The 27,540-nt window shown below is 42.4% G+C and overlaps 1 protein-coding gene across 1 annotated transcript in view; it reads right to left on the bottom strand.

Moving 5' to 3' along the window:
* The window catches only part of LOC140993412 (voltage-dependent T-type calcium channel subunit alpha-1H-like), a 41,808-nt gene extending 14,606 nt beyond the window's left edge, over positions 1-27,202 (bottom strand). Inside the window, exons 1-18 of the mRNA XM_073462836.1 lie at positions 26,943-27,202; positions 17,822-17,915; positions 17,499-17,632; positions 17,007-17,104; positions 15,688-15,847; positions 13,694-14,006; positions 13,491-13,583; positions 12,802-13,381; positions 10,536-10,912; positions 8,509-8,660; positions 7,006-7,191; positions 6,598-6,715; positions 5,927-6,082; positions 5,003-5,090; positions 3,525-3,715; positions 2,006-2,305; positions 1,430-1,530; positions 973-1,096 (exon numbers count right to left, since the gene is read on the bottom strand). Of these exons, the coding sequence (XP_073318937.1) occupies positions 973-1,096; positions 1,430-1,530; positions 2,006-2,305; positions 3,525-3,715; positions 5,003-5,090; positions 5,927-6,082; positions 6,598-6,715; positions 7,006-7,191; positions 8,509-8,660; positions 10,536-10,912; positions 12,802-13,381; positions 13,491-13,583; positions 13,694-14,006; positions 15,688-15,847; positions 17,007-17,104; positions 17,499-17,632; positions 17,822-17,915; positions 26,943-27,202 (3,525 nt within the window). The remainder of the gene's footprint in view (positions 1-972; positions 1,097-1,429; positions 1,531-2,005; positions 2,306-3,524; positions 3,716-5,002; positions 5,091-5,926; positions 6,083-6,597; positions 6,716-7,005; positions 7,192-8,508; positions 8,661-10,535; positions 10,913-12,801; positions 13,382-13,490; positions 13,584-13,693; positions 14,007-15,687; positions 15,848-17,006; positions 17,105-17,498; positions 17,633-17,821; positions 17,916-26,942) is intronic.
* Positions 27,203-27,540: the final 338 nt, after the last annotated feature.

Here is a 27,540-nt window from a genome sequence, read left to right as displayed (position 1 = left end):
TCAGCAACAAGCAGATGAACAGCTTGTGTTGTTTTGTGTGTGTGCGTGTGATCATGTACTTCTATCTGTGTGAGGACTCATATTCAGTTTTGACAGTGAGGACATTTTGGTCAGTCCTCATTTCGTTAAAGGGCTGTTTCAGGCTTAGACTGAATGTTGAGTTAATGGTTGAAATCAGATGTAGCTTACAGTAGGGCACGTTACATTGTAATGCACTGCAACACTGATAAAACAGAAGAGAATAGACCAGACTAGACAAGGAATACAGTATTAGTGCAAAATTACAAACATTAAAGAATGAACTCATCAATAATATAAAAATTCTGTCATTATGTACTCACCCCCATGCTGTGAAGTTTTGTAGTACACAAAACATTTATGGGGCTTCACAGCAAAACAGTGTTGCAGCATTCTCCTAAATAACTGAAGTAGACAGGGACTTCAAAACATAGAGAAAGAAAAAAACCCTGACAAAACATAAAATGGCTCCATACAACTCGTCCAGCATAATCCAAGTCCTTGGAAGCCCCGAGATCACAAATTGATTGAAACAGACATATACCCTTGTTCAAGACAAAATCTTCACTGTACCTGCTAAGATAAAAGCGTGAGCGTGAACCCTGTCTGAAGTGGTTGCACTAGCTAGACCACGCACTGACGGTGTATATACCATCTTTTCAAATCAGTTTGGGATCTTAGGGCTTCTGGAGACCTGGATTACCCCATTTCATGTCTTTTTTCTGGTTGTTTTTTTTACATTTTAACACAAGTCTACTTCACTTGTTTAGGAGAATGCTGCAACCCTGTTTTGCTGTGAAGCTCCATAAATGTTTTGTGGACTACGAAAGTTCCTCTGACTTTCCATCGGGTTAGAAGATAATGACTGAATTAAAATTTTTGGGTGAACTTATCCTTTAAGTTTAGGTTAGAGGTTGGGCATGAATGCATTGTGTTTGTGTGTGTGTGTGCTACCATGCTTTTGGCCTCTATGTCCGGTCTCTCCAGTGCAATGGTGATGCAGTTCAGGAAGATGAAGAGGAGGATGACATGATCAAACATCTTGTGACCTATGACCCTCTGACACCACAACCTGAACCTAAACAGAGGAATAGAAAAGCGGCGCCATCAGATACTCGTCTATTTGTCTTGTGATTTGTACTCACACATCACCAGGATCACTGCATTTGCCATCATAATGTTTATGTTAACACTTGACTAGATTCAATTGATAAATGTGAAAATTGTGTTACTAAGCCTTCGCCTTATCCTTCACACAAATTTTCACACATGCTGGGGTTTAAGTCATCCAGGCCACTCAGGAGGATATCAGGGGCTCTGTGTGTTTGTGTGTGTATGTGTGTGTGTGTGTGTGTGTGTGTGTGTGTGTGTGTGTGTGTGTGTGTGTGTGTGTGTGTGTGTGTGTGTTTACCGGTTGTTTGGAGCGAATAGATAGAGAGACCACTCTTCATGCTCCAGGCACCACTGAGGCTCATATGGCTCCAGTATCTTCTTCAGTTTCTTACATAAACTCTGGAAGGACAACACACACACACACACACACACACACACACACACACACACACACACACACACACACACACTTAAATATATTTACTTTTCGAATGCTAATAGTTAATTTTCCATATAATAATGTCCTGCAGTGTTCACGATGTTATCATTTAAATGATTTTCCTTGGTGGAAAACAGAGGCCTCATGTTGTTTCAGCACGTACACATAAAAATTCACAGGTCTTTCAAACAATGCTGAATTTTTCCACCACCCTGCTCATAATTCAAATTCAGCTAATTAAATATTTTCAAAGGTCACCAAGGTTGGAATCTGAATGCCTCTGTAAGATAATTAGCAGCAGCAGATTTTGCACTTGAACCAAAACAAGTTCTTTTATTAACTTGTTTTAACTAGAAATAGCTGAAGCGAGACATCATCAAAAGGCTTTTTTTCCCTTTTGATTATAACAAGAGCCACTTAAAGAAAGAGCTGCACCTCCTCAATTTCTTCCTCTTCCGGATCGCTGGGATATTGTGTGGTCGGGTGGGCATCGTCGCAGCAGTGGTCAGGGAGGTGAAAAGTGGTGCCGTTGCAGTCGGGCGGGTGGAGCACTGGCACCTGCAGGTACTCTGGCTGGTCCAGAGATTGCTCCCTGCTGCTGTGGTTGGAGCTTGAGTGTGTGTCCGACAGCAGGGACTCCATCTCCCCCGACTGGCCTCTCCTGTGGAGGCTAGGGGCTCGGCCGATGCTGGTCCAGCTGGAGCGCCGGCTCTCTGGCCCACTGTCCCACATCGACTGTGAAGAAAAATGCAAACAACAACAACTAGTTTTATTCTTTTCTCTTTCAAGAGCATATCAAGATTTAATTCCTCGCCAATTAAAGGTACGCTGTGCATTTTTTGGCCAGTAGTGGTGCTGTGGAGCAATGATTGATTTTTATTTCATGCTCACAGCCTACATATGAGGACAAACACTAGGGTTGTATGATTCATCGAAATATGAAAATAATCTAAATTTAAGATGCCATGTGATCTCATTATTATTTGGGATGCTTATATAAGCACAAATGCTTTGGATCAAAACAAACACTCCTAATTTCTTCCAAAGTTGTTTCACCAAATGACAAGACATCTTTGCAAACTGTACACAGGAAGAGAGGGGCAGGACATCGATATAAATTAATTTAGGGTGTATGAGAGATACCGGAGTATAATGTGATAAATGAAAAAGCCTTTTAGGAAGACCAAAAATATGTCAGAAAGGCAGAATAGCAAAGGTACTTATCCACCTCCAGTTCTGACAAATCTCTGTGCAAATAGGTAGAAAACAATGCGCAGTGAAACTGGATTAAAAGTAGATGATGACAGTCAAAAACACACATGCTACAATGCAAGCAAAAGTAACAGCACAAATTAGTATAATCATCTGAAATGCCATAAAAAGGCCTATAAAACTTCAGTGGATAACCTTCATCACCAACCACTCAAACATCCACAGCAGGAGTCTTATAAACTAGGAAGGTTAGGCTTATGTGTTCCTATGAATCATGGGAGAAAACCTGATCTTAATTCTAAGTGGGAAAAAAAAGGGCTTCTCATTTTGACGAGAATTGTGAAGCTCTGAAGAACAACTGCAAAGGACGCCTGCAGACTGCAGAGGGCAGTGATTCAAATGCAGGGTGCATGCTAGAGTTTTTTTTTTAAATGTTGGACCGAAACTGAAAGTGATCTCAACCCAATGTGCATAAATTAATTTTCAAAAGAAGAGATCAAATTTCAATGAGTCCAAGGACATTTACACAGTCTGAAATAGATCCAATCCAAAACCCGAACAGCTCCAAACCAAGAGAGAATACCAACACTGAGAGCAGCGATGGTTGAAAAGAGCAGCAACACATGTCATATTTCTCTGCACTGCACAGGTAAACCTCTCTGTCACACTGTAAATCAACTTTACTACTGATAGTTAAGGTGATGATCATCTACTGTAGGTAAAAGCACGTGTCAAGGCTCACCGGTGACCTCTGCTCAATGGTGTTGATGTCCATGGAAGCAGCACTCGCCCGGCGTGACTGGCTGGAGTTTATGGTAGGCGTGGCTGCAGTGTGCGTGATGACTGGCAGAGGAGGAGGATGAGGCTGGGGCATGGAGGCTTTTGGATTTAGGAGACCATTGGGGCTCAGCATCATGGCCTGGATCTTGAGCTCTGTGGACAAACACAGCCAGCATAATTCCAGTTTATTAAATTTTGGGACTTATTTTTGCAGTTTCGGTCATCATTTGTATCAGTTATGATCAGGATTGTAGCTACAGTGAAGACAGCAGTCATGTGCATGTTTACATTTTATAAATTAAAGGCATAATAACGTAACTTTTCAGCATTATAAAGTCTAAAAACGACTTAATCTATGTTATGTTTCCAACAATGTTAGTTAGTATTGCTCAGTTGAGATGGAGCACGGTTATTTATTTCTGTTTGCTGCGCGTTCAGCTTAACAATGAAGACAACATCCCCCATGATCCCAAGCTACTTTAGGATATACTTATGCGTTTAAGGGCACACATGACAAATTAAAAAAGTAGTTCATTTTTGAATGTATTGCTGTTAGAAATGGGCCATTTTAACATTATTTGTCCCTGGCAGAATAAATAACAATCTTAGAAAATACCTTTTAGTTCTCCATATAGAGAAATTCCTGGACACGCAGCTGTTTTGAACTAATTTACAAAAGAACAAGAACGAGGATAAGAATTCAAAGTAATAGAAGATGTTAGTTTTGGGTTCCTTCATAATTATCTGAGGGGGTAAAGGGCTGCTTGGACAGGAAAACTGCATACGCTATACAACTACGTCAAGTGCGGAAATTGAACCAGGAGGCTGGTCTGTGAACTGTGATTGATGTTGAGACAGTCTGGGTGATAATTTTACCGTTTGCTTTCTCTTCAAAACAAGTTTGGTTAACCTGACGGTTTGTTTAAAGCTGTATAATCATCCGGCTTCTTTTTAGCGATGCCGCTTGGTTCACAAATCTCAGCAATTGAAATGGCAAAGGACAACTTTTTCTCCCTAATTTTTCTCCCAAAGTGGTAATATTGTTGGCGCCACTGTTGCAAAGACAAACGTTCTCTGTTTTCCTCAGAGTCGCAAATAACAACAACAACACAGGACAAAACGTGACTTTAATCCCTCATTTAGTCTTTAATAGAAATGGATCGGCAGTTAACCTTCCTTTTCCCGCATGTGGCTGTGTGCCCGGCGGCAGACAAAATTGTATAATTGCCAGTTTAACTTGCTGATTATAATGTTTTTATTACAGCCCCAATTCCAAAACAGCTGGATCTCTGTGTGAAAAGAAAATAAAACCAATAAGAAGGGTGAACAAATCTAGAACAACAAGACCCAATTTCTAATAAACCAAAATGATCCTTTAAACTGATTGTAGGTGAGGGTAAATTTAAATGTTCAGTTTTAAGTGGATCTAAGAGTCTGTACCTGCAGCGTACAGCTCTCTCAACTTCTCCTCATCCTCGTAACAGAGTGATTGTCTGTCCTCATCAGTCTCAGATCTGTTGGCATCACCCTAAAACACACATACACACACAGCGCTGAGATCATAATCTTTATCATCATCACCTTTCTTTGCTCACTGTCTGTTGACTGTTGTAAAAGAGAAAAATATGAGCGAGTCGAGAGGGAATGACTGAGGGACAAAGAGTGGGAGGGAGCCGGGCGGGGCGGAGGGGATCTCCAGTGTTCTCTAGTTGAGTTATGTGCATGGCTTTGGCAGCGATCTCCTGTAGTCACGCCAATAAAGCTTTACTGAATTTAATTAAAATTCACGCCAGAAAGATGGAGGCAGACAGCTTTGGCAAATGGTATCTGTATGTGTGTGTGTGTGTGTGTGTGTGTGTGTGTGTGTGTGTGTGTGTGTGTGTGTGTGTGTGTGTGTGTGAGTGTGTGTGTGATAGAGAGAGGGAGAGAGAGAGAGAGCAAGTGCTCTCTGATGCTGTAGATAAAAGATGAAAACTAAACAACAAAAGCTCACCAGCTGTGAATGGCAGGCGATATCAAACACATCCCTACCCCGGAGAGTACTGTGTGTGTGTGTGTGGGTGTGTGTGTGTGTGTGTGTGTGTGTGTGTGTGTGTGTATGTCAGTGGGAAAGAAGGATAGAAAGAAAGAGGAAAAAGAGATAGACAGCGAGTGAGAGATAGAGGAAGGAGGACAACTGAGAAAGAAAGAGGAAAAAAGAGTGGTGGATAAAGAGCGAGAGGGGAGAAACCACACAGGCAGGATGGTAGAGATTATTCTCTTGTAAGCAGCTTTGGTATCACCAGCACAACAGAGCACAATTAGTCTCGTTCTCTCTGCATCATTCTCTAAGTAGCTCAAATAAAACGGCATCTTTGCCCTTACTTCGGCTTGAAAGCCCTCAACCAAAATGGCTACGAGCAAGTTGAAGAGGACGTAGTTGCCGAAGGTCATGAGGGCTACAAAATAGAGGGCAGCCAGCGGCGTGGTGGAGGCCATCCCGTTATAGAGCACCGCGTTCCAGTCTTCCTGGGTGAGGATCTGTAGAGGTGGCAAAAGTCAAATATATGTAGGGATCAGAAAAATACACCATCAAACACAACAATGCACCAGACATGCATATAGAAAAGCTTTATTACTATTAGCTGTTGTAAGCATAATACAAAGAATAACAAGAGAGGATTCCTCCTTTAATATCTCATTGTCAGTTGAACAGTAATGATGCTCATCAGTGTTAAATGAGCTCCTGTGGAGTGCGTGTTTCATTACTCTTCCTCCCCCTCTGCTTGTGAAGCCTATCTTACCGGCCCACTGGGAGAGTTTTTATATTTTGTTGAAAAGTCGAGCGTGAGCGCTCCCAAATTGGAGCAAATGAAATAACAGGGAAGATCATCAAAGCTGCTATTGGCGACAGAAGCAGCTGCTGCCTGATTCTCGTCCCAATTAATTTTAAAATTACATTACATCAATGGGGAAATTCCTCTAAATTGAATATGTGCGCTCATACACATCTGTATGTTTGTGCGAGAGAGAGTGCATGTTTGTGTTTTTCCAACCTGAAACACAGTGACAGTCGCCCAGAGCAGAGAGTCGAAGTTTTTCCTGTCAGGTAAAGTGTCTCCACTGTCTATTCGCAAACCGAATTTACAGCCAAAAAGATGCATCCCCAAGATACTGCAACACACAAACAAACACAACAATGAGAAAATACATTACTTTCATTACATGGTAATTTAATTTGGATACTGTGCAACAAGATGCAGTTATGCTGCCTGCGTGAATAATTGTGTTTCTGTGAAAGGTGATGATACATGTGGTAATATGTCCTGTAACCGAGTGAGAAAAAGGTCAGTAGTAATGATTATGATTTCGTGAGGTATAATCAGTATTATTAAAGCTTAGAAAACAGTTTGGCTTGTGAGTATTAGCCTGCAGCATCACCTTTAGAGAAAGAAAGACTATACCTAAATATGAATATAAAGAGCATCAGCAACATGCTGAACGTAGCCACATTGTCCATGGTCTTCATCAGCACCACCAGCTGCCTCCTCAGGGCTGGAAGGAACCGGACCAGCTTCAAGACTCTCAGCAGACGGAAGGTACGCAGCACCGACAAGCCTCCCTCTGCCTCACCCACAATCTCCCACACACTGAAGCACACACAGACGACAAGAAGATCAAGAACATAAAGTTAAATTCACATTAAATTCAAAGGAATCGATATGTGCTTAACCTCAGCTCTAACTCTTTTGAAGTCAGCATTAGTCTCACCCACAAAAGCCTCCCCTCCAGGTAGGGAAAGTGCTAAATCACTTTTCTAGTTACATGTATGGCAACTGAAAAGAGGAAATGGGGCAATGGTGTTTACAGCTTTTCAAGCCAATAAAAAAGGTGTGAGCAGTGTGCACTGGCACAGTAAACAAGCAAAGCCTTCAAGCACAGATACATAATTTAGCTTGTAGTACTACATAATGGAGTGAATACAGGGCCCCTGAACTGAGAGTGCAACCACATGGCTTCACTGCCAGCGCCAGCATCACTGTGACAGTTTGAGAGATGGAACTGCACGTAACTGACAAGACAAATATCTAATAGGGATGTCAAGATTCTGCAAAATCAGGATTCAAATTGACTTTAAGATGGAAAGGTCACCATTTGAATAGATGTAAACATTTTTTTTTTCAGCACTGACGGCTATGCCACTATTAGACTATTGCTGATGGATTTGTAAAGATCAAAAGATCATTGGTTTTATGCCCTGACAACTGTCATTTACATCTTCATATTATTCTTTAAGAAGGTAGGGGTATTTTCATACCTGCCAACAGTCCTGATTTCTGCAGGAGTCTCCCTGTTTTTAACACTCGCTGTGCTCTCGATTGGTAATTTCTCCTGTTGATCTCCAGATTTCACAAGGAGATAAATCTAATTAAAACATGGCTATCTTACTTTCTTTCTGCGATATGTGTCTTTGTACCTGGCAACCCAACCCAGAGGCAGAAGTGGGCATGCCCTTTTTTCAAAACCTGTGCCAATGTTGGCAGGTATGAGTTTTGCAACAACAGCTTGACTTTATATTAGTGTCTTTTTTTATATTAATGATAGGCAAGTTCAAACAATATTCAACAAAAACAAAAACAAATCAATAAAGGATCTACGAAAGCGCAAACAAAGGCAACATTTCTGACACTGTTGGAGTTTCCTCCAGTACTGGTCAGTTGATCGTGTTCTTGCACTCAGGATAAGTTTGTTGTTTCGCATTTGAAGCCATTTCCTCTTTTCCTCTTTTCATTTGTGAAAGTAAGCAGGGGTGGATCACCGATCCTCCTTTTGATTTTAATTATTGAATTTAAAAGCTCATTTTGATCAATTATCGACTTAGACTTGAAATCACGACACCCCTAATATCTAATAAGAACACCCATTATGGTGTAAGCTTACAGACAGAGACCCCACCAGAGCCCCACCTGATGATGACGATGATGCTGTCGAAGCCGTTGTAAGGGTTCTTGATGTAGCCAAAGAGCCCGAGTGCCATCAGCTTCAGCACCATCTCCAGACTGAACAGACTCGTGAACACCATGTTACTGATCTCCAAAATATCTGTCAGCTCCTGCGGCTGAAGAGACGCAGTGTTTATGGAGAGAAAAGGGAGAGAGATTGATCTACTGATTTTGGACAGGCACATAGAAATATGAACAAATAAACAGAGACAGACAGACTGGCAGTGAGGAGCACAGTTGAGTCAACATGTTGGGAATTTCTAAGATGCTAGTCAAGGCTACAGAGAAAGCTTATATCGCTAAAGTCTGAGATATGGAGAGAGAAGCTGCCCTAGGATGTGAATGCAGGTGTATTTTTACCCGTAATTCCTTGGAGTAGAATGACTGAGCGCACTTTTATTATTAATACTATTGATATTACTGAAAGCAGAAGTTCTCAAACTGTGGTGCAAGCCCACAGAGGAATGCACATGACTGGAAGGAAAAGATCTAAAGTTGAGTTAATCTGATTCATATCAAACAAGAGTTGTCTCACGTTAGCAAGGTTATCAAGGCTGATTCAGACTGAAAAACACGACTAAGAGTACAAGATCAGTGCAATTGAGCACTATGTAAATATCTTGAGAAGCCTGTTAATTCCAGCTCATTAGAGGCATTATTGTGCACTGGACACTGAAACAGGAACTTGTTCCTATTTAAATCTGCAGAATATGATGCTCAGCTTCCATTTTCTTCTACTCTTATATAACGTCTGAACTGTTAACCCTTTCAATTGTCAGTCTGGTTTAATAATGGAAAAATATATTATTCCCCATGCACAAAAAATTACTTTTTTCTGCAAACCCTTCATATAAACATGTTTTTGTAAAGATAACTCTCTACACCCTATAAACACAATAGACCATGAAACAATAGAGAGCAGTCCTCTCAGCCACCTAACTGTACTGAATCAAGCCTCTGTAGCAGGCGATTCCAAACTTTAAAAAAATCCCCTGTATGGTATTAAAAACACATGAAGGAGCTATAACGTGGCATTTGGAGACATTCCTACATTACAGAGAATACAAATATTGTGCTTTATTTTTCCCGGCTCATCAAACCAATAAAGCAGTGTAAATAAGTTACTGTGTCTCTGAGCATGCTCAGTGATATCAGCATGACACAGAGCTATTCTCCAGAGACAAAAAAAAAACAAGTCTCTGAGGTTTTGAAACTGAATAGCACTGGTCACGTTCACTGCCACGGGAAACTGGATACTGCTCTTTATTTGCACTAAGTAGATTTGAGTGACAATAGCACAGAGAAATAAAGTTATATCGGGCTTTGTGAACATATTCTATATTCATTCATACATTTTCATTGTTGGTTTCGGTCTCTTCATAAAGTTTCTTGATGATAAAAAAGGATAAAATAGTGCTGGCTTTGTCCTTAAATATAAGTCATTCAAGAAGTTAAGGCCATCCAGATCTGTCATATTGTTCAGGAAATGGGCCATATGCAATCTTCCCCCGTCTCTCACAGTCTATCCCTGCTTTTCAGCCAATCACACTGTAAGATCTGTCCTCCTCCTCCACTCACTCCTCCATTCGCTCTCGCTCATTTCTCTCTGCCCTGCTCCCCGCCGCTGCTCACTCTCTCTCTCTCCTGTCCCAGGGTCACGCTTTAATTAACACTTCAGGTCTTATGAGTTTCTCCATCTCCTGATACATGCGTGCACACACCCACACACACACCCACCCACCCACACACACACACACACACACACACACACACACACACACACACACACACACTCACACACACACACACTTCCTGATCCCATATGCTTGGTGCTGTAAGTGTTGATTGGAGGGTAAGTTCATTGACTCCACCACACACAGTGATTAACACATCCATTTTCAATCAAACTGTAGTCACATACAATCTGCAAGAGGCACGCGCATAGCAATGCATGCCCACACACAAACACGCAGCCTCTCACACTTACATACCTGTTCGTGATACTCTATGCCCATCGACATTGTGTTAATAAGGATGGCAATCATGATCCCTCTGTTGAAGTATCTGCTGCCAACAATGAGATCCAGTTTAGTTTGGAGTCCCGCCCAGCAACGCTCCCACAGCCTTTTCTTTGGCTCAGACACCTGTGCATCACCACGTAAGGGGCTGCTACAATCGCACGGGCTGTTACTATGACACGGGCTGTTGCCATGGCATGAGTTGCTGTACCCATGATGCTGGTCTTCAGTCGGCTCATTAACATGTACGGTGTCACTAAGTTGGTTGTAGTAGATGCAGTACGGGCATACTGAGGGGTCTCCTGGGACTTCACCTGGCAGCGTTATCGCAGGATGCCCAGAGCACCCACCTGCACAAAGAGAGGGAGGAGGTGATATAGACACACAGAAATCTTACGGACTATGGACATAGTAAACAGCTGAGTCTGTATGTTGCACAGCCTGTCATTCAATATATCATCTGCTCGGTAAAGGACAGCACCTTCATTTCATTTCTGGGAGACAAAAATTCAATAACATGGAAGCTACTGTGCAGTTGGGATGCTTTTGTGCAGAGGGGGAGTTCTTTTATTAGAACAGTGATGTGTCTATTTCTATGTGTGTGTGTGTGTGTGTGTGTGTGTGTGTGTGTGTGTGTGTGTGTGTGTGTGTGTGTGTGTGTGTGTATGTATTGGGGGAAGGGGCACAGAGCGAAGTGGGAGTAAGATTTCAGCGGAATTCATTAGCAAGCAGCTCCGGAGGAATGCTACAATGACATAACAACAAACACTAATTGAGCACGAGCAGTTCACTTGTCATCACAGTTACAACAAATTCATCTTTCACTGGAGACTGATACAGTAAATCCAATATAGTCGCTCTGTGGTGTGTGTCTATAGATAATGTGGGGTACAAGGAAACTTTGCTGAAAATGGTTCCGCGCTACATACGCAGAATATACACTTATCCAAGGCTGTGATTTTCAGAGTTTTTGGTCCAGAATCCCTTGTGCATTTAACAACATACTGAATAATTTCTAGTCATTTTTGTGTTTTAATGTGTCTCAGCTACAACTAGAATTTATAACTGAAATGTATTAAAATTTGACAAGCCATTTCTCTGTTGCTCAAGCAGTTTTCCACATCAAGGTCAGTTTACCCATAATGGGGAGCACTTCTCAGGCTGTGAAAACAGTTTTGTGTCCTCTGAGACTGGAGGAGCTTTGTAAAGTCTGAGAAAACAGCCCCAGATGATGTCATCTGGGTTATTTCTGCTGAGGCAACACGTTTTTAATGTAAAGACTGCATTACCAGACAGGGGTCTGGAGTTCGCAGGTGTTACAGAGGATTCAAAGTCAAGATGCCAGTCAATTGATTTTAACCACCCATTTTTAAGTTTCTCTGAAGTCAGTTTTAGGGAAGTCCAATTTTATGAAGTACCCCTTTAAACCCTTGACATTTGGGAAATCAACACCTTAAAATGCTGAAGGACCCAGTGGGAGCCAATTCTGACAGTTCTTCAGCTAAAAACAGGTGTTTGATTTATTCAGAGAAACTTGAAATTGTCTCTGACGAGACACACTGCTGTTCAGTTTTTAAAAAATGTGTTTTTATGATGCTTTGAGGAACTCCCCATGTGGCAACTGCGCCTACTGTTATAAATGTGTGTTTGCCTTTTTTTGCTTCATACATCACATCCCCTATTCTCCATCTTTGTGGTTCACAAATGCCATGGGACTATAATACCCAGAGTGTGATCTTATGTAAGAGACAGATGTGTTGCCTTGAAGCTAATTGCCTGAATGTACAAACACACCACAGTGTTCAGTTTGTCTTTTAGGTCTGATCAAGGTCTATGACCAAAAGCTTGTCATTGTATTGAAATAATTGTGCACACTCTAGTATGTGGAGGCTTTTCTTCTTTGTTCTAATGCTTGGAGCGCATAAAAACAAAATCAAATTCACCTCCATTGTGTCAGGAGAAATCTGTGATGTGCATGTCTAAATGGTACAAAGGTTGAGTAGGAGAATATGTTCTTTTGTAATTTGGTTGATTATTTCTTTAAAGAAAGAATTGAAAGAGATACAGCAAAGTTACCTCATCACTCTCACAAACACAAACTACTAACGTTGCAGAAATACAGGGAGCTCAATGCCAAGGACCTCCAATCACACACCTCCACCCCTATAAGGCCCAGGGTGACAAACTATGACCTTGGCAGCGCTCACACTCACAAACACATACACCCCTTCGTTCTCACCATGCTCCACCACTAGCTGTGGCAGTCTGTTGACAGTCTCTGTGGCAAACGGCCTTTTCGGGTCCTGGCCCTTTTCATCCAGGTGACTTAAGAGGGGCACGATGAAGGGATAATTAAAACCATTCCCTCCATTACTGACAGCAGGCTCAGCCTGAAGCTGCTGATGCTGGTGATGATGCTGGTGATGACGATGATAAAGCTGATGAAGGTGTGACAGGTCATTGGGGGCGTGGCCTGAGTGCCGGTGGGCAAGTCCGTTCATTTCTCCGACTCCACCCCCTCTGGCAGCTCCACCGCCCCTGTCTTTCTGGCACATGCACACACAGTGAAAGTGTGTGTGTGTCTGAGCGTAGAAGCGGGTCAGTCGTCGGCATGCCTTGCGGCCCAGGTGCGCCAGGTAGCGGATGATCTCCTCGTAGCAGCTTCCTGGTTGGCTGTCACTGGCCAGCGTGGAAGCTGATTGGTGGAGCTGGCGGGCGCGCTGCTCCGATTTCATTAAGGCGTGTTCTCTCTGCTTCGTTTCAGAAAACTGGGTTGCTATGACTACCAGGCACAGGTTGATCATGAAGAAGGAGCCCACCTGATTATGACAGCACAAACATTGCACAGCACATTGTAGTAACACACAGTAATCCACATTTCATCTAGCTGCTATGAAAGTGTGTGTGTGTGTGTGTGTGTGTACTCACTATAATGAGGAAGATGAAGTAGATGAAGTTGTAGAAAGAATGTGCATCCATTACGTAGTACATGATGTCTACCCAGCCCTCTAGAGTAATCACCTGTAAGAAAGCACAGACCCAGAGGAGTCACAGTTTAGTGCGCTGTGTAGTGTTCATATCATTCACTGATAAAAGGTGTATCCCTGCATGTAAACCATACAAAAACTTACCTGAAAAATGGCGATCCATGCATATCCAATGTTATCAAAGTTAATAGCTCCCTTGTGTGGGTTTACTTCCCCAGCCCGACACTCATTGTAAAACTGGTACCAGTTTACACATGGCACTGGTTCATCTGCTCTTGCTCCCATCTCTGAATGGGCCTCCTCAGCATCCAGGAAGCAGGACGTCCCGGCTACACGGCGGCGAGGCACATCAGAGCATCGGAGCATCCCGTTCTCTCTCTCCATTGAGCAGATGAAGGGGTGGTCATCGGTGCCATCTGGCCGATAGTAGCCACTCAGGAAGGAAATGTTATATCTCCTGGAGAGGAAGGAGGTGGATAAACAACATTCATTTATTTTAAATGTATAAATGACTAATATGCAGTAATTAAACTAAAAAAATTCTAACAACAAATCCTGTGAAAAGATCAAAAGCAACAGTGCGTTCCAACTTCTTTTTCCTGTCTGTGACACTCAGCCAGAAGCCATTCAGTACTTACAAAGAGTAAAAAAAAGCCACAAAAATATGAATATAATTATTTATTTTTTCTAAACAGAGCTGGAGAGTGTAGTTTTTTGCAGTTGTTACATAGACAGGAGTAAATATTGCATTTTTTGGGGACTATTTTCAGTCACAGATTAATAGACATTTAGTGTGCTGGTGGGTACTTACAACAACAGGGCCATGTATGTGAGACTCAAAATAAACTACAGTGCCAATGTTTATTTAAATGAAAGGAACACGTCACCCAATTCAAGATACTTGTAAGTCAAACGAATTCATTGGTTCTGGTCCTTTAATGGGATTTGTTGTCAATAAGAAAATATATAATTTCACTAGCCTAATGCTTTACATTGCCCCCCTTACATTGCTTTACATTTCTACAATTTCAGGTAAAGTTCGAACAATTTATAGAAAGATAAATCATTATATTGACCTTTTGTTTGCACAAAAGTTCTTTTTTTCTTGAAAAAACACAAAGACTGTCTGAAATACACAAGGGTGCTAAAGGAGGAAATGAGGAAACAGAGAAATACAGATGAAGGGAAAAGAAGAAAAGAGAGAGGGTGGGTGCAGAGGAGAGATAAGCAATCAATCATCTATGGTGTAGAGAGAGGTCACAGAGGAGCGGTGCGCCCTCACTTCTTATTAGGAAAGGTCATTTTGTTGTTTATGAAGCAGAAGAAAAGTCCAAATTGCTAACTGAAAACAAAATATAGAGAAGGATTAGTTAGCTAATGTGACCACATGGGATTAAGGCAATAGCCAATAACATTATGATATTGAATTCCTGATCCAGCTGTTGTATCTCAGAAATGTGTCCTGCCTCTGTGATAAAATGAAAGCAACACAAAGTTTTTCCTTTAAATGTCAGTGCTGACACTTCTGTGTTTGTCTCTTTTTGACATCATGATGTCTTGCAGTGATTATAAACTGTTTTGAGTCTTAGGTTCTTCAATGTGACAACAGAATTTCTCCCTAGTAACCTCAGTAGCACTGTCTGGGATTAATATCTAAGCTGGAAGGTTGAGCAGATGTGAGGCCAGGAGGTGAACATGATGTTATCTGATGATATGTGATATCATATGATCGTGTTTGAGAACATGTGAGCAGGAGCAAGAGTCATGGTGTTACGTTGTCAGTTAGACAGTGATCGAGCATGACATGAAGGATCATGGGGGAGAGAACAGGACTGACAGTGAAACAGCCACTGAGAGAGTCTGAATAACGACACACAAAATTCACTTAGCCTTTTAAATCCCTTGATTTGTTATCTCTCATGCTCAAGGTTCCAGCAGGAAAACACATTTACACATTTACTTCCTCCCAGATGGAGCTGATTAGAGAACAAACAAGATCAGACTATCTGTGATATTGATCCCCTCTTAGAAATAATAGCTGGATGAAAGAGGCTAATCAGTGGTGAGCAAACTTTTGAGAGTAATGAGGTCAGTGCGTCCCACTGTTGTGACATCTGCCGGTTACTATAGTAACTCACATCTTGACATCCTCTCCCATGAAACAGCGGTTCCTCAGTAGCCCCGCCCACAGCTGCACGCCAACGATGCCGAAGATGAAGAAGACAAAGAAGCACAGTGCCAGCACGTTGCCCAGCATGGGAAGTGTGTCTAGGAGGAGGGTCACTAGGATACGCATACCTACCAACACACACAAACACACACATACAGACACCATAGTACTGCGCACTAGACACTACAGACTAGTAAAGACGTGCATTAAAGCCAAAACTTTAATGTCAGTCACAGGAAGTGTTGGCCAGACAGGAAAATCCTTCAATGCATTCTGCACAAAACTGGAGCACTGCAATTAATTGAATGGCAAATAATTAGAGTTCAAACACTGATAATTGGCCACCACTCCACTCTGCTGCAGAGCACAGATACAAACTCTCCCTCCTTACTGCTTCTAAGACTTGGCTACTTCAAACACACTCCAGTTTTATGAGAACTCAATCTGAGTTGTGCCAAGGTCACAGAGTGTAGTAAAAGAAAAAAAGAAAGCAAGTTGGCTGGCCAGTTTTTGTGCCGAGCTGTAAAGAACAACAAGAGCATCGCAATGATTCCCATGACTTTGTTCACTGTGCCCTAATTTGTTTACACATGCGTATATCAAAGGAAAGATGCTGCTGTTAATAGCTGGGTCAGCTTTGGAAATTAAAGAAATTAAGCGGAATGAACAGTGCAGTCAAAGAGTACAAGGACAGTGACACATTTTTCATTGTTTTGGCTGTGACTAATGAGCTTACTGACTTTCAGCTGAGGTGTTTTCACCTCAGCTGAACAGTGAAGGAATTTCATACAATTTAACACATTGTCAAGTTGTCGCTCTCTGACCCACAGACCTCAGCAGACACTTGGTATCTTTCCTGCTGATGCACTACCAGGCCCATACTGCAGTCATCGTCACTTCTTGCTTGTTTCAGGGGCTTTTTGCCTTCAATCTTGTCTTCAGCAAGTCAAACACACAAAGAGCTGGATTGCTGTAAAGTCAGCAACTTGTCCATTCAAGAACGGTGTATAGTTTGAAATCTCCCCATTCGACTTCTCTCTATAGAGTCTCTGGCCTGGTGCATTGTCTTGAAGTCAGTGGAGTCCTATACTGTTCACTTAAATTGGATGTGAGCACAGTTTAAAGCTCTTAAAAGCTTAAAGTCAGCACTTTAACCTCACAGTCACTTGTTTAATTTAAAATCCAATGTGCTTAAGCTCAAAGCCTAAACAATGAAAGGTGATAAAAAAACGTCGTAATACTTTCTGAGTGCAGTGTATGTTGGAAGAAAAAAAGAGAAAAACTCACTGGGAACTCTGTTGATGGCTCGCAGTGGGCGGAGAACCCGGACCGTCCTGATAGCTGATAGGCTGACGTTGTGTCCATCGAGCGAGTACTCGAGCATTCTGCGGAGAGGGAAAGCCACCGCTGTGTCACTGGCAGCCTGATCAGCCTGACCTTGGCAAACCCTGAACGTCTACAGGGAATCCAGCAGAACGCGTTGCACTGTCTCTGGGATACATAGCCTTTTAACTACCAATCACTGAGGTCTCGGTCTCTCAGGACCGTATGATGCCATTGTCATTCTACAGAGCTGTCACACACACACGCACTCACACACAAACTTCCGTCTAAACACGTCGAAGCACGCGCACACACACGCTTGACATTTAACTGGCATTAAACAAGTGTTTAAGCTTTACACAAAACACACACATACACACACTTTTGGCTCATATTTAATGTCAGATGCGTGTGTGTGAGAGTGCATGCGGGTGTGTGCGTCTGTCAGACACTCACCCCACTATTACAATGAAGAAGTCCAGTCTGTTCCACGTGTCGCCTAGGTAACCGTTCTGACCTATGACCCCAAGAGCCACCATCTTCATCACCATTTCCCCGGCAAAAAACACAAAGATCCCATCATCCAGAGCCTGCACGTACACACACACACAGACACACACCCACACACACACCCCGAGGATTAGTGTAAACTGATTAAGAGGGAAAAAATTAAAGCAAAACTTTTCAGACCCTTGATAATACAGTCTCACGGCTGAACATAATTGGTTTGTAATTTCAGTTTGTGACTGTGTGCGTGTGTGTGTGTGTGTGTGCGTTACCTGCAGAAAGAAGGGGGTGTGGCCGCAGGGCTGGAACATCCCGAGAGTCACACAGTTCAGCAGGATGGCCAAAATGCTAACACGCTCGAACCATGTGACACGTGGTTAAGGATGGACACCACAGGGAGTTTGAACATTGATTTCAAAAACAATCATCAATATTAGCACATTTCATGAGGGGGTTCCCAGCCAGTCACAACAAGCCAAGCAGAATGCTGCTTGCACGTCACTCCAAAGCTCCACGATTAGTATTTTCCATGTCTAGAACCTGTCAGGATGCTGGTAAGCAGAAAACCCAAATTTGAGCTCAGTGTAAAGATTTGATGAATAAAATTACAGATGGGTGAAGACTTGAAGAAAAAACTAAGATACGTGTTGAGCCACCACAAGCTGCCACACCAGGTTTAATGTTCCTTGTCATAGAGCCTCTGAAAATCTACTGGAGCGATAAACACCATTCTTCCAAAATGTATTCCCCTCATTTGGTGTTTTAATGATGGTGGTGGAGAGCACTGTCGAACACATCACCATTCAGTGACCCCTCGTGCCCTGTGTGGAATCATCTGCATTCATTATGTGCCTACTTTCAGTTTTTCAGGTTTCTCCTTTCATTTGTCACCCATCTGTATCCAGCCAACCACAAGGAAACCCAGAGGAAAGTGACTGGTAAACATTAAAGATCCAGCCATGTCTATCTTGCAGCATAGAAAACATTACCGGAGTGAACTTACAAAATATCTGTCTGAGCACACACACACACACACACACACACACAGCTCCAAGAGTGAATTTTGTGCCTCGCAGCTTGTAAAATCGAATTTGGAGGCACAGAACTTAATGTGCTAACCTGAAATACATTTCTTATAGGAGTAGAAACTTGCTATGATAAGCTTAAATATATCAAGTTTAATTTACAAGCACAACTCCTGACAGGACATTCTGACGTTTGATATTTGCAACTACAAAAGCGAGACAGATACCATGAAACAGTCGACAAGGCATTTGAAGTCAGTTTAAGTGTAAACTTGCGTATGGTGTCTGTTTGTGCATCTGTGCTGCATGCTAGCTGTCAGACTGGAAGACGGAGCGCGGCTCAGAAGTGAAAAGCGGGGAGGTTTAAAAGGGGAAAATAGTCTGAAGTAGAAAGTTAAAGGAAAGATTGTGTTGGCTTCACACAAACACACACACACACACACACACATTTGTGTGCAAATGTGAAAACTGCTGAATGGGTGACAGGGATGTATTCAAGAGCCAAGGACGCATACATAACAAAGCCCGGAGCACGCATATGAACACATACACATAGAGACATGTGCGCACACACACGCGCTCACACACAGAGTCCCCTGCCCGGACACTTTGCTCTCGAGAGGGCGGAAAAATTAATGAGAGTACAATCCTTTATCACCCTTGAGACAGAGAGAGAGAGAGAGAAAGAGAGGGAGAGAGAGAGAGAGAGAGAGAGAGAGAGGGAGGGTAATCCAGTGTCCTCCCTTTGCTGTGGTTGCCATGGGAACCCCCATCTCACCGTGGGAACTGACTTCTGAGTTTCACAATCCGCTTGCATCCTGTCTGGACTGGAACACAATTAATACACACAAACATAAACACACATGCACACACACACGTGCACACACGTTCATTCACACACACACATACACACACACTAGTAAATGATGTCCTTCAGCACAACTCCTGCTGAAGCATCCTTCATTCCCTCAATACTGAGGAGGGTCGTTTTAATCCTGCTCCATCTGTGTAAGTTACAGCGGCTTAAATAACCCCGTGTGTCCATAAAACACACACTCCCGCACACACATGCATAGTTAAACAAGGAATGGGGCAGGGTCAAGGTGTGAGTGATGGATGAGATGGGAGTATTTCCACGGTTGGCCCATCATTCAACATCAGTGATAAAACACAGGGGGAACGTCCTCTCCTCCGTCTCTTGCTTTCACTCTCTCCATTGCTTTTCCTTTATTTCCCCTCACACTCAACCTTTCACTCTATCATCTCTCATTTTCCTCCGCAGCCTTTTTTGCCTCTCTTTGGCCCAATTATTTTTCTCTCTGCCCGCTCCTCCCGCTCTCTGTCACTCCCTCTTCCTTTATATAGTGCGGTATAATTTTCCATCTTCATTCCGTATCATTCCTCGCATTTCTTTTTTTTGCCTCTCTCATTCTGTCTCGTGCTCATACACTCGCTCCTTTCTCTCCGAACTGCTTTTTGCTGGCCGCCCTCCCCGCTTGTTTCTGCTGTCTCCACATATGACTGCCCTTGGGTAGTGCTTTAGTCTCTCTGTCAGAAACCTGAGTCTCGGCCAACAGATAAACTACAAGTACGCTTAATAATTAACATTGTCAGAGAGATGGAGAAGCAGAGGTGAGAGATAGAGATACAGATACAGTCAGAGAGAGGTTGAGGAGGAAAAAAGAGGGGGCAAGAGACAAGGGCGATTAGAGATAAGGTGAAGAAAAATGGCACAGTAAAAAAAAAAGCACAGCTGAGCAGCGGGAGGAGAGAGGTTAAGACCCTGACAATTCAAGCTTTTGAGTGTAAACAACTGAAAATGTTGCATAGCCTCCAGGCTTTATCTTCTCCATAATTGCCTCATCCTCTCATCTCCTCACTCTTCCTCCCACCACCACATCCCCACTCCTCCTATTCTCATCTCATGCTCTCCCTCGCTTGAACTCTCTCTCCTCGAGTGCCAACACAGGTAATAAAGGTCAGGCAGACATTATAAATCAAATCAGATCACATCACCCTGATCTTTCTGGCATCATCCTCCACCCTTGGCTGGCATACACATGCCAGGCTGGCTTGCAGGAACATTTTCATACGCAATGTTCATTAACTTAAAAGGATCATACCTAAGGGACACACAGGCCGTCTGAAAACATGTAGGATATGGCCAGATTTTTTTTTTCTTAATGCATGCTTGTCAGGGATTTACATTTTCAAGTGTGGTACCACTTTCTCATATCACACCCTTTAGAGAAGGTCAGAGGTTGTAACTTACAGCTTTCTACATCAATTACATACCATTAAAAGAGATAGTGCGTAGGATTTAGCAGTATCTAGTGGTGATTAGGGCTGTAATTAATGATGATTTTCAATGTCAACTAATCTGTTGATTATTTTCTCGATTATTTGGTTAGTTTTTTGGTCTATAAAATGTCAGAAAATTGTGAAAACATCCTCAGATGTCTTGTTTGATCCACAAACTTAGAGATATTCAGTTTACTGTCATAGAGCAGTAAACAAACCAGACAATATTCACATTTAAGCAATGTTAATTTTGGTAACGAAAACTAAGCAAAAATGTTATTGTTATTACTTTTCTTCATGGCTAAACAAGACAAAGCCGAGCTAAAAATAGATCTTTGATGAAAAAAACTATGACGAAATGTCTGTTTTGTTTTTGTTGACAAGACGAAACAAGACAGGACTAAATATAAATACAAGTTGACCAAAAAATGTGACTTTTCGCTGACAATAACTTGACTAAAACTATGAAGGATAAAAATGACTATGGCATGAGCTATACAATCGCATATATAGCTGAGGTGTGTATATGTATATATATATATATAAAAGCTACTGTATAGTGTCTGTATAGCTCAGTGGGTAAGAGCGCTGTGCTTTGGTACAGGAAATCGGGGTTAAAATCCTGGTCAGGGCATATTGCAACTATATATAGTGTGTGTATATATATATATATATATATATATATATACACACACATATATATATTTTTTTTTTTTTACTGTTGCAGGAGAAACAATATTTCACACCTCTGTATGTTTTTAACATATTGTGGAAGTGACAATAAAGTTGACCTGAGACCTAAGACATGGCAGTGCAACATGGTGAACTATGTGGAAGAGGACCCACTCCCAAGGTAAGGAAATACATTCATTCTTATTTTCAGGTGATTATACATTAATGAAAACACGATTATACGTAATATCTTCTATTTCTGTTAATAGATCCCACTAAATCCTACACGAGGGACCTCCAAACAACTACTGGGCTGCCAGATTGTTAAAATCTCTTAATATCTAATATCTTCATTTAGCATGACACTTTTTTTTTTTTTTTTCTAACTAACTCTTAACCTCCCCAGTAGACCATTTGATCCTTCCGGCAAAAGAATGTTGATTAAAACCCGACTACTAACAGCTTATTAACGTTAACTTGCTGCAGACTTGATGAGAGGTTTTAATATTCCTTCACTAATTACTTAATTACATTTATAATTGCTGACACACTGGCTTATTACAAAGTAAGAAAACATTATTAAAGGTTATTATAGACCTCTTAACTAAAAGGTGGTATGTTTTTAATCTACCATGCAAGCGGCATGGCTCTATGGATGGAGATGTCACTTGGTCAAGACTGAAATACCTCAACAATTACTCGATGGATTGCTGTGAAATTTGGTACAGATATCTATGGTACCCAGAGGATGGATGCTGATGACTCTGGTGATCCTCTGACTTTTTCTCCAGCGCAATCATGAGGGTTACATTGAAGGTTTTGTGTGAAAGGTATCAGCAACTATGGGACATCCAGATGGCTGAATGGTTGGGGCACATGCCGAATAACCGCGGCAACCTTGAGTTGATTCCAGCTGTGGACATGTGTCTGATGTCACGCATCTCTCTCATCCCCCATCCCGTGTCTGTCACTATGCTTCCTATCCAAAAAAAAAAAATCCCCTAACTTTTCCTCTAGCGCCATCATAGGGCCAAATAGTGATAGTGGGTGTCAGAATGCACCTTTACTGTTGGTTTACAATTCGCCAATAAAAACAGAGAAGAAGAAGAAAAAGAAAAAGAAAAAGAAGAAGAAGTGTAGCACGCAGTACATCCACAAAGGTTCAGAGAAGAAAGAACAATTCTTTCTTTATTTCTAAATCATCCATCTTTGCTCATTACATCTTAACCTTTCTTACCCTCAGGTGGGCATAATTTATAGGTTTTTAGACTTGTTTTTAAATTACAAAGCTGTGAAATTATTGGTTATCTTATCAGTATCGGCCATGAGAAGCAGGTAGTTATGGCTAATGCTATCAACTGAATATAATCCATACCATGTATCTCTTGGGCAAAGCTTTTTGTTCAGTACTTTCAAAATATCTTAATGGAATAGATAATTACTGTGTTTTGGAAAAGAACATAAAAAATAACTCTCAGTCTAAGGTTAAAAGCTCTATCAGGCTGGGTTAACATGGAAAAAAAATCAACGAAGGGAAAACCCAATTACTTTGAAAAGATGAGGATTTTATCTATGAACTTCATGGTCTGTTGTTTTAATATATCTTGTTATATGTTTTTCTCTTTCTGATGTGGACACAATATCAAATTAAATACATTGGATAGAAAATATGACTTACTCACTTTTATAATTGTAGACCTGGTTTTAGAAAGTGATAAACTCTGCATGACATTTAAAGGAAAATTCCAGTATTTTTAAACCTGGGCCCTATATTTAACTATGGTGTAGTTCTGGAGTCTGCCGAGCAGATCACCTCAGCTGGCAGCTGTGATAAGGCTACAATGGATGCAACGTAATTCATTGGGCCAACTCTACACTAAAAGGGTTTGTTTTTGCAGGCTGAGACTGTCTGACAACATTATGGAAATGGTTCCTACAGAAATAGAACTTTTTGTTGAATAATCAGATCCTTTTTGTAACCAGAATTACAAGTCTTGTTGTGCTCTGAAATCGCGAGAGATGAGTTGCTGCAGGGAGACAACAATGGAAAGAGTTCAAGAGAGGAGTGTGGAGTTGACCTAGAGGAACTGCTTGCAAGAATCTATTTACAAAGTCATGGCTGAATATTTAATGGCTTTTGACAATCTAGATGAGGCAACAACTGTAACAACTCACCTCTTGAGATGTCAGACTTGATGAAGATTTGTGTTTCTGGTTACAAAAAGGGTTTTATTATTTAACAAAAAGGTGTCTTTCCATTGAAATCTTTTTCGTAATGTTGTCAGACACTTGGAATAACAACCTCAGCAAGTACATACCAACAACATGCACTTTTGTGGGTGGAACTTTGATGGTTGGAGTTGCCCCTGAGGATAAGGTTGCAGCCATTGCAGCCCTCAGCTGAGGCTTTCATACACACCGAAACATGTAAATATAGGTCCCAGGTTTAAAAATACTGTAATTCCCCTTTAAATTCAGTAACAAATGTTTGTGTTGCAGTATTTAAATGTCACAAGTCTGTCACTTTCTTATAAGCTATTAAGTCTGCAGTTACTCTGTTTTTATGAATAGGCATCTTACTGATGAATTTAAGAGCTAAAAAGACAAGTGAAGCGCCACAGGACTGATCCATAATGCATTGGTAAATGATTTATTAACCAATAATAAAGCCATTAGTTACAACTTATAAACCCTATAAAGGGTAGCTTACTAGAAAGTGGTATTGATCTAAAATATATGTGTTCTGACCCGGAATCCTCAAATGTGAACTACTGCGTATGAATGAGCAACCTGCTCTCTCTCCCTAATGCTCTTTGCTGCTTGGACACACACTTTGACTCTGGAGTCCGTACACACAGACTTGATTAAACGTAACCTAGTTAAGCTCAGAGACTGTCATGTGCAGTGTGTGTGTGTGTGTGTGTGTGTGTGTGTGTGTTGCTAGAGAGAGAGAGGAAAAGAGTGTCTGAGATGAAGGTGGGCCAAGTTAAGTTACTGTCAAGTTGTCAAGGCCTCTTGCTCCACCCACTACGAGTATGACAGCTGGTAACCATGGAAACACTTGCTGAAATCATGTTAATTGGCTGAAATGATTCTGACAGCTTACCCTGCTTTGAGTAAGACCTCCTCCTATCCATCGCTGTCTCCCTATCAACCTCCCTTACACTTACACATACACCTCAAGCCAATTAGGAACAGAGAGAGGGATAAACAGGACAGCAAAGGGTTGATACTGAGTGAAGAGGGATGAGAGAAAGAAAAAAGAGACGGAGAGTAGAAGAAGAAAGGCGGGCAGAGAAAGGTACTTGTATAGGAGTGACAGATACAGCTTTTCTCATCTTTAAACAAAAGGAAATGCTCTGAATGTTTCATGCACTGCTGAATAAGTTATGTCCTCCGTGTGTGTGTGTGTGTGTGTGTGTGTGTGTGTGTGTGTGTGTGTGTGTGTGTGTGCGTGTGCGTGCGTGTGTGTACGTGTATGTGTGTGTATCTGTGTGTGTGTGGTGTATCTGTGTGTGTGTGTGTGTGTCTGCCCCCGCAACTCTCGACATGTGTGTGCATGTTTCCTTGAGTGTGTGTCATATGTTACACTTAAAAGGAGCGTAATGACTGCCACATGGAAAGCTCAGCACTTCACAAAGTCGGCACCGTGTTCCACAGTTGGAGTAAATCTAACATCTCCTCCCAAAGAAACAGGAAATAACAGAAATCAATGTAGCTTGGAAGGAATACAAGGGAATGTTATATAATAGCAAAAAGCCAATCGTGTTTTTGTTCCAAATAAATTTGTTAGATGTGCTGTAGGGTGGAGAGATGTACAGTGTGTTGTAAACATGGCTCAAAGGCGGAGGGCTGTGTTTCAAAGAGGGAGGGAATGGAAGGGAAGGAGATAGGAAATTAATTTGTAATATGTACTGAGTGCAAAAAAAGGCAGAAAGCAAGGAGGGGTCACCTCAGGAAAAAATGGGATTTACAGCTCTTGGGGACTACTCCCCCCCTCCCAGTGCGCTCACATTAATGTCCCTGTCGAACAACGTCCACCCACATTACTTCCCCCGCAGATCACTCACAGTAACACACACACAGACAAACACATAGACAAACACACACACTCTCGAAGTATAAAGTATAGAAGTATATAGGAAAAGCAAGGTGGGACAGTAGCCATGCTGTATGGGCAGGGAAAACGGATGAAAGACAGACAGACGCGCAAAACACACACAAAAACAAACAAATAAGCAATCGGAAGTAACTGGGCCGTCGGGGCAGAGCTACGCTGTTGCCAAGCAACCAGGTGATTCCTCTAAAGAGCCTCTCCATGGGAGATTCCCTCGTTTGTGTGAGGGCATTCACTTGCTTGTGTGTGTGCATGCGCGCCTGTGTGTGTGTGAGTGCGATCTTGAGTGTGTCCAGTAAGTTAGTGCTGACACAGTGAGCGTACAATGTTCTTGGTGCGACCATGCTCGCAGCCCAGCAGGATACAGAGGAGCTGGGTTCATGGCATTTGTAGTTTTTCTTTTTTCTTTTCCTCTTGGTGTACATTTTATTTATTCAGCAATTATGTATTTATATTTTATAGAGTACACAGAGTGCTGACGGTGGCAAATACCCGCAGATGTGCACGGACAAGCGCACGACGACACGCGCACGGACAAGCAGAGGAACACACACACACAGACACACGCACACATAGAGTCATAAGCAGTGGAAAATATTCAATTTGGAAAGCCTTGACAAATCCCTGAGGTGTTGCTGACGTTTATGCATGCTTCGGAGTATTCATAGCCGCTCACACACACAGCGCTGATGACTACACACACATACACACACTCGCACCTCCACATCGACAGCAAAAGAGGTTGAGACAGAGTGAGAGACAGGGAGGGGAATGGGAGGTGAGATGATGAAGGCAGACGCAGAGTGAGGTTCGGGAGGTGACATGAGTTTTCACTATTTGTGACTTCTTCTGCTGTATAAATGGAGGCCAGTAACAATGCTACTGACAGGCGACTGTAGCCCTGGAGATTCATTAGGGCTTGTCACTATGGAAACCTCCAATCAGGGAAAAATGTTAGCCGTCTTTCCTTCAGCTAATGGGTCAAAGGAAATACCTGCAGTCTTCCAAACACACACACACACACGCACGCACACACACACATGCGCGCACACACACACACACACACACACATGGACATGCACACTACTGACCTCCCCGTCCCCCTTGTGTTTAAATGTAAAGTAAACATCTAGGCGCGAGGAGCCTTGTAGGTATAACGGCTTTGAGAAAGTACAGAGCTCAAACACAAACAGACAATGTCTCTCTCACGTTATAAACACACTCATGCGACACACACGTTTGCAGTGCTTCAGTTGCACTCCCGGCGGTGAAGGATATGGGTGGCAGACAGCTCGAAGGCACCAGGAGCGGGGTGGGCTGGTTTGGGTCAGAGCCAAAAGAACCACTGGTGCTAGATCGGGGTACGGCAGCTCCTCCTTTTCCTCCTCCTCCTCCTCCTCCTCGTCCTCCCCGTCCTGCTCCCTCTCCTCTCTCTCAACTGACACATGCACCTTCTCCCCCTCCTCCTCCTCATCCCCTTCCTCCTGCGTTGCTCCTCTGTGCTGCTCATGCAGGTCTGGCTCCTGGGTGCCCGTCATGGCCGTGCTGTGAACAGCCTGAACCTAAAAAGAGGGTGTTGAGGGCGGGCCCGGCAGATTGTTCAGGACACAGCAACATATGGATGCAAGTGCTTGGATCTGTGTGACTGTGTGTGTTTCTGCTGTGTTGCTTTGTGCCTGGCACTGCAGCTCCGCAAAGCCAACCGGAACTGCGCCGACTGTCAAGCCTGCCATCCTGTCCACGAGACCCTTTACCCTCTAGCAAAACATCATGAAAAAAAAAAACCCTTCTCTGCTTTTCTCTGAAACAACGAGGGACCTTCGAGAGAACAAGACTCACAGCCAGCAAGCAGCCCTGTGCAGGAAACATAAATCTA

Source organism: Pagrus major, chromosome 1, assembly GCF_040436345.1.
Source record: "Pagrus major chromosome 1, Pma_NU_1.0".
NCBI classification, from domain to species: Eukaryota; Metazoa; Chordata; class Actinopteri; order Spariformes; family Sparidae; genus Pagrus; species Pagrus major.
The sequence above is the reverse complement of the archived record's forward strand: the minus strand, read 5'-3'. Positions and strand labels throughout refer to the sequence as shown.